The 13,691-nt window shown below is 39.8% G+C and overlaps 1 protein-coding gene across 5 annotated transcripts in view; it reads left to right on the top strand.

Moving 5' to 3' along the window:
- The window catches only part of LOC122982039 (teashirt homolog 2), a 102,399-nt gene extending 95,139 nt beyond the window's left edge, over positions 1 to 7,260 (top strand). For all 5 annotated transcript variants that reach the window (XM_044351010.1, XM_044351009.1, XM_044351011.1 and 2 more), the window contains one exon: positions 3,490 to 7,260. In XM_044351010.1, the coding sequence (XP_044206945.1) occupies positions 3,490 to 6,530 (3,041 nt within the window). In that variant the 3' untranslated portion in view covers positions 6,531 to 7,260. The remainder of the gene's footprint in view (positions 1 to 3,489) is intronic.
- Positions 7,261 to 13,691: the final 6,431 nt, after the last annotated feature.

Genomic DNA, 13,691 nt, shown 5'->3' with positions numbered 1-13,691 from the left:
CATAACAGTCCTGCTTAGGTTGGTCCCACCGCTAGGCAATCAATGAGAAGTAAAAAGAGATATTGATTTGCGAGCAGCAAAAACTGTAGCTTGAGACAACCAGAGAGCGCTGGGGAAAGTGGCACAGACGTGCAGACCTGTCACTGGCACCTATGAATTACCCAATCTTCTCTGAAGATAGTGTTACCTCGGATACTCACAAAGTCCTGCGCTGGGTATTGCAGCTGTCCATTAGCTAAGCTCCTCAGGCTGCTAACTCTCTGTGGCTTGTCAGATTAATGAAGGAAATGTTGACCTTCCAAGGGATAAATGTTGATGTTCTCACCATTACAAAAGTTTCTACTGGCATGTTAATATTGGAAACAGAATGCCGTTTTACAGCTGGCACACACATTTCTGAAATGATTGACACGTCTTGAATAGACACACTTACACGGGGGGAGATAGGATTGTGCTCTATGAAGATACAAATGCTTAAAGTGGAGTTCTAAATATATTGTCATGTAAGCTTTCAGGACAAATCCAGCTGGACACCGTCCTGCTGTGGATGTAGCAGTAAATGTAATCTACTATTGCCTATGCAGTTAGCTCGTTTCTTTAGATGTAAGGGGGGAAAAAAGCCCTTTGGCTGAGAAACAGGCTGCTGCTTCTGTAAATCCAGGCCTTGCTATGCCAAGAGTCTGCTCTAACGGATAAAGGTTATAAACACTTCAGCTGCCTGATTTATGATGGACACCTCAGGTTTTTTGACCTTTGCATATCTCTGTCTGAAGATATAAATTTGTAGTGACACAGATTGGAGGCTTTACAGCAGTTTATGACATGCTAAATCTCAGGCAAGGCATGCCAGCCTCTTGTTTTGTAAGGCTAGTTAGCTGGGAGTTGCATTGCTTGGACTCTAACACAACATTTTCAAAGCAGGCATTTCCTATTTTTTTCAAAGTTGCCAAAAAAAAAAAAAAAAGGGCCTGAGAGCACTTCACTTCACTTTTGGTTCCACTATGACGCACAAGTTCTAACTCTTTCAACAACGCTGTTTAATGAAGCATATCAGCAGCTTTTTCTGTATTTCTTGACAAACTTATTTGTCATAATATAACAATCTTCTCTGGGTGTTGTCTGTTTTTTTTTTTTTTTTTTTTTTTAATGTGGAGTTGTCCTTGAATCTGATCTTGCATTAAAGAGTAATGCAGCCTGGCATGGACACATTGCTGTGGCAGGGCAGGAGCTGGCAAAGCACAGTTACAAATGGAGTGAGAAGCAGAGTTAGACATGCGGGTATCTCGGAGTGATCCCTGCCAGAAGGTTAATTGGTGCCTCTGGATGTCTGCTACTTAGGGCATCTGATAGAAAGGCATAGAACAGCAGGAAGGGCAGCTGTTAATCTCTGTCAATTCCATCCTCAAATACCAAGATACAACACAAACACACATTAAAATACAATTAAACTACATGTAAGTGGTTATTTTCAGGAAAAAACTGTCCTGAGTCTGCTTCTTAGTGGAATTATTGTACTAATAGGGTAGGTGGAACTGAATCGTGTGTATTGGTGAGTTTTAAGTTGCATAAAATATGCAGGAAATAGCCTTTCCACTGGACTGGAAAAATGCTCATCTCCCCACTTTAGTGTTCATTCTTACCAGTCTTTCAGTTCTAGTGGCAACTTTGAAGAGAGAGGACATCAACTGGGAGCTTGTCATAGCCATTGGTGTTCTCCTTCACTGTGAATACTATATATAAGACTATAAATAAAACATACCTCTGTGCTCTTGACAACTCTCTCCCTTAGCATCAAGGGTGTTTTGGAGGCCATCACTGATCTCGGTTGGCCAATCAAAACATCCCTCTCGCGGTGGATCAAGGTCACAGCACATTGGGGATCTAGGGTGTGTGTGTGTGTGTGTATCTGTGTGTGTGTGTGTGTGTGTGTGTGCACACAGCCTCTTGTTCACCAGGCCCCATTCTCTATGTTTGTTTTGAAAGTCCGAATCCCATCTCCATCTTCATCCATTAGCTGGCAAGCAATTCACCTCCAGGGTTTCTCTAGAGGCACTTGTGAAATATTGATAAAAAAAAAAAAAAAAAAGTCGTATTTTCAGAAGGCAAAGAAGGAAGCTGTTCTATGGGGCCGCCCAGTGTGGGACTCCTGAGTGCTCGGCTTCAGCCATCCCCTCATGGAGTGCCCTCTATTCAGAAAAGAAATATTAACCACATGAAATGCATAAGTGCCTGGACAGGGCTGTTATGTCCTATTCATATTTAACTCAGAGCACATCTGCCACGTCTCTCTCTCTCCCAAAATGCACATTTTTTCCTACATGACTATGAGGCGGAAAATATCTCAGATATGTGACAACACCGACAAAACTGCGTGTATCGCTGGGTGTCTTCAAAAGATATGCAAACATTGGTTGTGAAATTGTTGACGTGGGTTGCCGGGTGGTTAGATTTAAAATAATCTGAAATACTTATTGTCAGATGGGACGTTTTCATTCTTCTGTAGCCGTGTTCATATTATGTCGAGCAGACCCTGCAGCCACATGAAAAGCCCTCGATGCTGAGTCAGAGTTTCCACTAATTGGATGATGGGAAATGTGTCAATTAGAAATACTGTTGTTTAATTATCTGTTAATTGAAGCAATAATGTTTGTGCTCTTTGAGTTGGGAGAATGAACAGGTGAATAATGAAAGAAGTAATTGCTGTTTATGAGACTGTCAGGGAAAATATAATGACATGACAGATTGCCAGTAATCTTTTGAAATTTTGTATAATTGTCTAGTTTTAGCACTGATAATTGAATCAGCTTTTCCACCAGCATGATCAACATCTTCATCAGCATTCACATTTGCAACATATTTTTATTTTGCTGTTGACAAAAACCAGCTCCCTGATGTAGAATTTGCCATATTGAGACCTTGTGATGCAGGCTAATGTCTGCTGAAGTAATGTTTTCTCATCTTTTCCAGTCAAGCCTTTTAATTTATTGATAGAGCAATGCGGTACAATAGAATATCTGAGTTTGTGTTCAGCCATTGCTCACATTTGGCTTCAGGGAAATAGAGATGTTATCCACAACAGAAGGCTTACATTTTCATTGCAGTTTTGAGGCATCCATAATCGCTATGGAATAGGTCATTTGCAATAACACTTAACAGGCCCCAGAAGAATCAATTTCCTTTTGTCACTCAGTGGCCAATGATTGTTGTAAACATCTCAACTTGAGGCCAGAAAAACCTTGGACACAGCACTAAGTCAATGGCCTGTCGTGAATCACATGGTGCTGTTACACCGGCAGCAGTCTGTTAGTAAAGACATTATGTCCAGTTATACTCTCAAACCTCCCGAGCAGCCACCATTATGTTGTCTTAAAGGGCTTCTTTGATGACAAATGTGTGTTGTATAAATATTGCACTTAAGAGATGTAATTATACATTGATTAAACTACATGTTTTAATGACATTAATTTCCATATCTCTTCCTTTTTCTAGTGTACATGCCTGATGAAGACGCTCCTCTTCATGACCCTATCGCCGAGGAAGACGGCGAGAACGACACTCAAACCGAAGAAGAAAGCTCGGAGAAGACCAGCCCTAAAGTGTCCGACGACAGAGAGTTAGACAACAAGAGCACTAACAGTTATAGCAACCAGAATTCTCCCATTAGTGTCCTTTCCAATCAAGAGGCAGAGTTGGAGTCACGCCTTAGCGACAGCAGTGACAGACTCTCAGACTTCAAAACCTCCTCGCCACCTGAGAGCCAGAGGGATGAGGAAAGTCGTAGCTCCAAACATAAAGAGGAGACGGGAAGCAGCTTGGAGAAAATGAGGGCAGCCTATGCAAACTTCCTCTCTGATTCCTACTGGACGGGGATAGGAATGGACTTGAAAATAGGCAAAAACACCAGCAAAGCCAACTGTGACAGCACCAACGGAAGTACCAAGAGTGAATTTGACTGGCACCAGGATGCCCTCTCTAAGACCTTGCAGCAAACACTCTCCCCAAAGCCTGCATCCAAACCCAACCTCTTCAGCTCTGTGCACCTGTACAGGCAAAGCACCAAACCCTGTGGCTCAGTGTTCACGGGAGCCAGCCGATTTCGCTGTAAGGATTGTAGTGCTGCTTATGACACTCTGGTGGAGCTGACAGTCCACATGAACAAGAGTGGACACTACCAGGACAACAACCACAGCAAACAGAGTAATTCTTCTGCCTCATCCTCTAAATCTAGGAAACGAAATTTGCAAGATATGGAAGGGAAAGAGGATGCGCAGAAAGTTTTGAAGTGCATGTTCTGTGGCCATTCTTTTGACTCACTCCAGGATTTGAGCGTCCATATGATTAAAACTAAGCATTACCAAAAAGTGCCTTTAAAAGAGCCAATCCCAGTAATCACACCCAAATTATTGCCACCAGCAAAGAAACGGGCCTTTGAAACAGCAAGACCTTGCTCCCCTGACTCTACGACTGGTGTATCCGGTTACACTGAGGCACAACGGGCTGCGACCATTTCAAATGCTAACAATAATCGCTACGGCTATCAGAACGGAGCGAGTTACACGTGGCAATTTGAGACATGCAAGTCTCAGATTCTTAAATGCATGGAGTGCGGAAGCTCCCATGACACCCTTCAGCAACTCACCACACATATGATGGTCACTGGACACTTCATCAAAGTCACAAACTCAGCTTCTAAGAAGGGTAAACAATTAGCGCTTGACCCTCTGGCCATAGAAAAGATGCAGGGTTTAGCTGAGCCCGCTGCAGGTGAGACTGAGGGAGAAAAGGTGTCTCCCAAAAATTCTCCCCCTGGGAGCAGTGAGAAGGATAGCCAGGGGGAAGGTACATCAGACAAAGTGGAAGAAACCGAAGCTAAAGATGACAAGCTAGAGAGCGAGGATCAAAAGGCAGGCAATGGGGCTTTTAAGTACCCTTATCTCCGTGAGGAGGATCTCGAACAGGACTCAGGTGGAGGAGGGGACATTCTTAAATCTTTAGCCAACACAGTGGCCTCTGCCATCAATAAAGCTCAAACAGGGACACCAAGCTGGAGTGCCTACCCGAGCATTCATGCTGCCTATCAGCTCTCTGGGATCATCAAAAGCACCCCTCTCTCTGCATCTCCCCCTGCTCAGCTAAAGCAAACATTTAACCACAAGCTGAGACCGATTGCCCCAAAGGGGAAGTTTTACCACGGTGCTGTGGGAGTCGAGGCTCCCCAGGGACAGCATCAAAATGTGGACATCAAAAAAGAAAAGGCTGGCATTAGCGATGGTAAAGAAAGTCAGAATATTAAGTTTGATCTGGTGGAGAATGATGACAGCGATTGTCAGGATGATTCCTCTTCCTCTTCAAAGCTTGATGCAGACTGTGTGAATGAAGGGAGTGAAGCGATCAAAGGGAAGTTGAGCCCAGATTTCTCTGACAGAGGCAAGACACCGAGCCCCTCTGCCAGCAATGGACGCAGCACTACTTCAGAGTCTCTCAGTGACACTCCGGATATACTTGGCATAAACCCTCTTAGTGCACTGCAGTCAGTTCTGAACAATCATCTGGGCAAAGCAAATAAGCCCAATAACTCGAGAGTAGATAAACTATCTTCTCACACCAAGTCCATATTTGCTGACATTAACCGTGGCGGCGAGAAACCAGCTTTAATGCTCAGAGATCCTGTAAGAAATAGGCCTAAAAACACCTTTCTCTATGTCACTGATGACCAACCAATAGACCTGACGAAATCTAAACACAGCAAGCCGAGTTCCTCGCTACTACAGCCCTCCACCCCGATGCCGCAGAAATATGCTCTGTCCGACATCGCCGATATGGTTAAAGTTCTTCCAAAAGCCACCACGCCAAAACCCTCCATCCCATCAAGGATCCCAACGATGAAACTGGAATCAGATGTCAGGCGGTTTGAGGACGTGTCTGCCGAGGTGTACTCTGTCCACAAGCGTAAAGGTAGACAGTCAAACTGGAATCCTCGCCATCTTCTCATCTTGCAAGCTCAGTTTGCGTCCAGCCTCTTCCTGACCTCTGAGGGAAAATACTTACTCTCAGACCTCGGCCCTCAGGAGCGGATGCACATCTCCAAGTTCACTGGATTGTCCATGACCACCATAAGCCACTGGTTAGCAAATGTAAAATACCAACTGCGGAAAACTGGAGGGACCAAATTTCTCAAGAACATGGACACGGGCCACCCGGTCTTCTACTGCAATGACTGCGCTTCCCAGTTTAGGTCACCGACCACATTCATTTCCCATCTGGAATCCCATCTCGGGTTCCAAATCAAAGACATGTGCAAAATGCCGATAGAGCACCAGACGAAGGTAGAGGAGCCAGAACTGTCGAAGGCTCTCAATGTCAGAGCCACAGAGGCTCTGGTCACAGAGGAGGACATTGACTCAAAGTTCAAATGTAAGCTCTGCTGTCGGACATTTGCCAGTAATCACGCAGTCAAACTCCATTTGAGTAAAACTCACAGCAAATCCCCCGACAACCATTCACAATATGTGGAAATGGACAGGGAGTAGTTTTTCATATTATTGTCACATTTTTTTTTCCTTTTCTTCCTTTTTTTTTTTTATTTTAATACACGGGTCCGATATTTCAACCATTTTTCAAATTAGCGTTGTGTAGTGTGCATCATTATGACATCTAAAACATTTCATGGAGTACAGCAAAGACACACTGGTTAGAAATTGTATAAGGAAAACACTAAGAGATACGTTTGCACCCTGCTCAAATGCATCACCAGTAATGAAATGTATTACTGCTTGAAGAAACATAATTGCTGATGTTTGCATGCAATAGCCCTGGCTATGACTACTATTTATTTGTATGATATGTCAAGTTTCAATTGTATTTCAAAGACAAAATAATGAACTAATTGTACTTTACAACTTCTGTGATACAGTACACTTGCATAAATGTGCAGCTGTTAAAAACAGGTAGCCCGACACATGATAACACACATGCAGAACTGTACAGTGTATTGCTATGTAAAGATGTTTTGTGTTGCAATGATAGAAGAGAAAAAAAAAAAGCACTTTAATAAATGTTTAATCACCAGTTTAGACTCGGATTCTGTACATGACTCAAAAATAATTAGAATTTGGAAACAAGGATATTTCACATGTAAATATATTTTAGAAGAAAAAAAGAAAAAACAGTGTGTTTCATGCAACAAGGATAACAGCAAGACAGAGGATACCTGTGATACCTGCACCTTTTTTTACTTATTCAAATAAAGAGTTAACATTTGATAACAGCTTGTATTCCTTTTTTTTTTATTATTATCAAGCCGTCTGTTTAATTGTTTAGTTTTGACGTTAGCAGCTTGAATATGTTTCCAAAATTATTATACCAACAATTTATACTCAATATCAAATTTTTCATTTTCAAATGTCATACAATCATCAGTAATGCTTTATTAAATTATTAGCTAATTTCCTTATTATTTCCTAGAAAGTTTACCAGAAAGAGCTTGGCAATGCGGTACTAATTATAGAGAAAATAGAGACTGTTTAATTGTTATGCATCCAATTAAAAATATTACAATTAATCTCAAGTGAAACCTAAATAGTCATTTAGTCAGTGCACAGCAGTTAAGCTGAACATGCAAAAATGTTAAATTTGTCTACAGGCAAGCATAAAATTCGACATGTGGAGAATAAAGTTACCAACAATGAATCGATATTCATTTGGGTTTAAATGGAGCCCTTCTTTCAAGAAAATTCATATTTTCCTTTTACTTAGCACCACATTACATTGTTCTTTTCAGGAAACTTATGAGGAAATTATCAGGAAATTGTGGACCCATAAAATAAAGCATTATCCAAGTATCTCATATTCAAATTCAGGATATCATTCTCATCTATTACAAGTTTTTAAATCCATGGAGAACCTGTGTGAGATAAAAGACAACATCCTCATACAGTACAATACGCTGCATTCTGTTTCTTACCTAATGACTTTTAGATACACCTCAAAGATAGATCTTTTTGTCAGACTTTATTGCTTTCCTGTGAATGCCGCTGCTGTTGCTGCAAGATGGTATCATAACAATTAAACATATTTCCTCCAGCTCTATTATTTCAAGGCTATTAAAAATAATTGCCTTCTAAATTCATAAACATTTTATGCAATTCATCTCTTTTCAAGCAATCAAGTCCTCAATTACCTCCACCCATCAAATCTCTATTTTATAACGGGCAACTGACATTTGATGGTAAATGGGAAAAAGCACACGGGCACTGCGGTGATTTGAATGCTGTGACACCAACTTGCCCCCTATTGTTGGAAATGAGCAGGCAATCACGTTGTTCATCAGATGACTCCTAATGCAGTTAAAGTATTCAGCTATAATTTCTCCTTGCATTTATAATTACTGTCAAAGACCACACACCTCAGTGAGCAGATTAAAGCTATAAATTATTTAGTGCCTTTCTTCACCGATGGATCTCTGATTTGTCTGTAGGGCCATTATGTTTTAAAGGAGCAACTTATTCCAAACTGAAGCAAGCATTGTTCTTAAGATGCAGCAGAATACTGTGCAGGGAAAGAAACAAGAATATTATTGGTTGTTTGTGTTTATTAATAGAATTTTAGAGGGGCTCTTTGCTTTTTACTAACAAAAGGAGAAATAATGCAACACGAAATGTATCCATTTTTATTGGAAATTCATTTCCACAGCAATTCCCTTTATGTAGACACCAATCATTATTCAGAGCATACATAGCAGTAGTAGGCTACAAGTACATTTTGAGGATTCAGCACAACCTAGTAGATATTCACCCAAGGCTAACCAAAGAAAAATGCAATCATCAGTGCAATCACACAAGGAAATTAGTTGTCTCTGACCATAATTTGCTCTAATAAGTCAAAGTCTCTTCAGGATTTATTGTTAGTACACAAAAAATGCGATATAATCTAAATTTAAAGCAAACTTTCTTGTAGGTTAATATGATTCTTATCATGTAATCACCAATCATTCAAAAGGTGCATTAACTGTAGTGAGCTGAAATCAAAATACTGTACAGTAAATATCAGCTAATCCTGTTTTTCAAATAAATCTAATGCTCTGTAATAGGAATACATGAGTTATTAAATACTGATATACTTCAGGTAACACATTGCAGGTAATTAACTGAAATAAACCCATAATTCTTTTGATGCTTTATATTAATTCATTTTAGATGTTTGCATATTAACACAGTTAATCGCACCGTATATCTAACATGTCATGGCTAATTACAGAACACAGCCAGCTTTCTGCAATTATACACACACATACACACACATGCACAGATGCTTGTGTTTTAAACTGATTGAGTATGATGGATATTATACACAGTGACATGGACACACACAGTTTATATGAAAAAAAGTAAACTTTTCTTTTTTTTTCTCTCAGTACACTACGTTAGCCAGAGCATTAGGCAGATCACACAGTGATAAAGCTGTATACATTCATGGTTCTTCTCAACGTAAAAAATACAAATGATAAGAAAAAATGTGGTTTAAAATGGATGTTGTCAATTTATCTCTTCGAGGAATCACTTTACATGTAGTAAATCAAATTAAAGTCAACAGCTCAAACAATTCTTTTATTATCCTTACAATTAGTATCATTGATTTACCGAAGTTTAGCTGTGAAATTGTTTTGAAATACTGTAAACCTTCTGACTCAAAACATCAGAAGTGCTCCTATTTTTCACAGCTTGGAGTTACTTTCTGAAACAGTTCTAATAGCTTAGTTGAAAAATCAAATTATGCACATAAGTACACTTGCATTGCAGACGCAGTGAAACCCGACCTTAGCAAAATTGATGCCAGCTCGCATTTGCAAATCCTTTGTCAATCTGTCATTAAACATGCTATCAAATAATGATAAGTGTACGCTCCTTGCTCGCACTAGCGTGCGTCTCCCTGATGCTGATGTGCTGTAATAGGGCAAATGTGCAGCAGAATTTGCCTGCTTGGATACACACAAAACATTTACACTGTGCCTGACTTTGCTTCGCCCTGTGCTAGACAAGCATGGATTCTCTGCATCATCTGGCCTGTAAACCAGAGGAGGGTGGGGGGGGGGGGGGGTTCAAAATGTTCATCACACAGCAGCAGGGTAATGACTGGCTCATGTGTTTAATGAAGGGCTTTAGAACTTATAGCTATAATGACCCACATCCTAACTCCCCTTTCTCCCATTTATTCTCCCCAAAGTCCTCAGGTTATTATGTCCTTCGGAGAAATCTCCCAGAAAGAGCATTACACCCCTCTATTCCTGTCTTCACAGACATATCAGAACATTTCATTGTCCTTTTACCTGCATTGTACTATTGCAGAGACAGTGACATGATATTATTTCCAAAGGTAGCAGAGCAAATACTTGGTTTGCAAAATGTGATGAACCTAAACACTGTGCTTTTTTTGGTAAATAATAACCTCTAAAATCTGCTTTTCTTTCACCTCGTTATAATGAATTCTATCTCCTGAGAATGAGAGCTCTACAAGACAAAGAGGAATGCATGTATGTCTGCTCTCATACATACATCATATCTCCCAAATAGCCCATAGTCCTTCCACTGTTAATGGTGTTGCTTCAAATATGCTAATTAAGCAAAAATAAGTGATGAATGGAATACATTTGATCAATCAAGTAGGCCTAAGCCCCTGGTGCTGCATATTCATTGTACATCATGAATATGAAACCAAAGTCATTTATCAAATATCAGTTGCACATTTGTATCTTATTAATCATACATGCTGAAACTTCTGTCTTGTCAAAAAAGCTGAAGGTTGATGAAGCACTTGCAAAAAGGATTAAACTCAGAGAACTCAGGGTAGTGCTTTATAATGCATGAGGTATTTTCAAACTTCCAGAATCTCAAACAGTCAGTCGATCCCGACTCCTGATAGCCCAGCTCAGATGTTCCTAACCCTTTGCACGTTTTTTCTTGTTAATTATTTCTCCCCCCTCCTTTTTTTCTTTCAGATATTCACTTGTAATGATTGCCTAATACTGTATTTACAGATATTCGCTACTTTCTTGCTTTGGGTTAGTGATTAAATTTATAACTTTTTAAGGTTTTACCAGTTTTGAGGGCTATATTTCAAAGTAGTATCCAAAATTATTTTATTTTTATTTACTTTTTATGAAAATATCTATTTAAAATGTCGAATTTTTAAAGTTAAATTGCAAGTAGAAAACACTAAAAAAAACACTTAAGGTGACCACTGTAAACCAAAACATCTATATATTTTAAATGTATTTTTAATCAGAATGACCCATCATATATTTTCAGTTGTAGAGGAAACCTTTAAATAACTGACCAAACAAGTGGACAAAAGATGAATAAATAAATCACATTTCCTTCTTTTTTTTAAGCTGATACATGATCTTATATAAAAGCTGATACCATTAGATGTTGCCGAACCTCTGTGTAAAAATATGTGGAGGTTTTCATCGCCATCATATAGTGGATGAGAGAACTAACACTTGATTGCCAGCAGTTCCTCAGTGCATCCTTCATATATGTCACCCAGCCTGCCTCAAGGCAGCGTGCTAGCTCAAATTGAAGCTGACATCTCCCAAATATGAAAGCAACAAATCACACATTTTTATTGGGCTTAATCTCCAGCCTAGCCCCTTGCAGACGTCAGCACAATCATGGACGCTGCTCTAATTCTTGCCGACTGGCTGCTTGTGCCTCTCAAGCATCTCTGGACTCACAGAGCAAACGCAAATGGCCAGACACCAGAGACAGGGGTGACACCTATGCTTATAAGGAGGCTTTAATGTGGTGGTAAGAGCATGTGCGACTCATGTAACAAGATTGTGCGTTGAGTAATCCGTGGATGTAAATAGAGATTATATCTGGAAACATGTTTGATCATATTGGATCTTGGGGGGGGGAAGCGGATGTCCAAATTTGACTCATTGGATTATTCAGTTGTGACTTGTACATTCACATTTGATTTTTTAAAAAATATTTTCCATCTGAACTTTAACAGGGAGTTGTGTTGGAGTAAGTAGAAAAATATTCAGGATAGAACTGAAGAAAGACTGAAAGTAAACCCATGTTAATTTAAAATAAATTTAAATGAAATTAATCTTAACACAACAAAACAACAAGTTTCCTATTTTCTGTTTCAAAGTAAAGGTCCAACTAAAAGTTGTTGTTTTTTTGTTTTTTTTTTAAAGGATCAATATGTAAGATTTAATGGATCCCCTTCCCCATCCAAGCATGTAGGAGAACCTATGGTGGCCGCGAAATTCGCAAAAAAAAAAACCACAAAAGGCCCTCTCTAGAGCCAGTGTTTGGTTTGTCCATTCTGGACTACTGTAGAGACATGGTGGTGCAACATGGTAGGCTCCATGGAAGAGGACCGTATACACTATTAAAAACATACTTATGAATATTTTATTCCATTTCTGCCAATATTTCTGCCAATAGATCCCCATAAATCTTTCACACTGATCCTTTAAGTCAAATCTTTGGGTCTAAAACCTAATTTCTTCTTTCCTCTTCAGTCTGAAAACAACAAGTCCTCCAAATTAAACAACCACATAGGTCATTTGTACATGCACTCCAGAACGACCCATTGAAGCGTAATATGTTGCTTTCCAGAACCGTAACAAATCACTGTTAAAAAATAAGGATGTTTTATGGTGTGACAACGTTGTGGTTGAGGTCTGGTTAGGTTTAGGCACAAAAACCACTTGGTTAGGGTTACGGAAAGTTTTGGTTAAAATAATCGCTTGAAATGTGGTTAAACGTGGCAAACGTCGTCATCATGGCAACAGTAAACAATATATTATGGTTTTGAAAAAATGTTCCAACTCGCAAATTAAAACATGACACTTGTGGTTGGAAACAGGAAGCAAACAGTGGTCTCCTGCAGGTTTTGCCACTTTTGCCATCTAACTAACTATCTATCCATCTACCCAACCCGCCTCCTCCTTATAAGGAAGTCGCTTTACATCAACGTCATCTGAACTACGTCACTTCCCCGGGTCATGATTACTACGGCCATTAGATGGCGTGTGTCACTCAAACGTAGCTATGGGTCATTTTTGGCGACTGATTTATGACCTATAGTGTCGATTTTCTTGGGAGGACGGGCTCTCTGAAAACCAGATCAGTCATGTTAGGCAAAATGGTCTAGTAACTACAGTTTAGCATGAATGTTAATTCTTTCATTCACTCCAGTGTAAACAGACGACAACATTACAGTAATAATTTACACTATGACAACAAGAATTTGAATGCAGCTGTCAGGATTATCAAATCACAGCAGGAAGTAATCACAGAGATAAGTCTGGAAACTATACTTCAGTAAAGATGTGCATTAGGTGGTCCAGACCATCATTTTGTTAAAAAAAAAATGTTTCTGAGCTTCTCAGATACTTCCTGTGCTGTAAGACATGCTGACAACAGAGACACACAGCTCTCAAGAACAAATAACATCTTAGCAGGAACCGTAAAGACTTACTGCTGGGAGCACACAGAAACCCAGTCACTTTTTGTCAGATTCTAGCCAACAGAAACCCATTTTCCATGAGGCTCTGATACCAGACTGCCAGTGTGTGACAAGGGGACTTCAAATGTTCTTCAAAGATAAACTGAACTTAACAGCCGGTGCCAACAGGAGCAAGATAGCAATTGACTACAGCTTTCTGTAGGACCAGG

Source organism: Thunnus albacares, chromosome 5 (genome assembly GCF_914725855.1).
Source record: "Thunnus albacares chromosome 5, fThuAlb1.1, whole genome shotgun sequence".
Classification (NCBI taxonomy): domain Eukaryota; kingdom Metazoa; phylum Chordata; class Actinopteri; order Scombriformes; family Scombridae; genus Thunnus; species Thunnus albacares.
The sequence above is the reverse complement of the archived record's forward strand: the minus strand, read 5'-3'. Positions and strand labels throughout refer to the sequence as shown.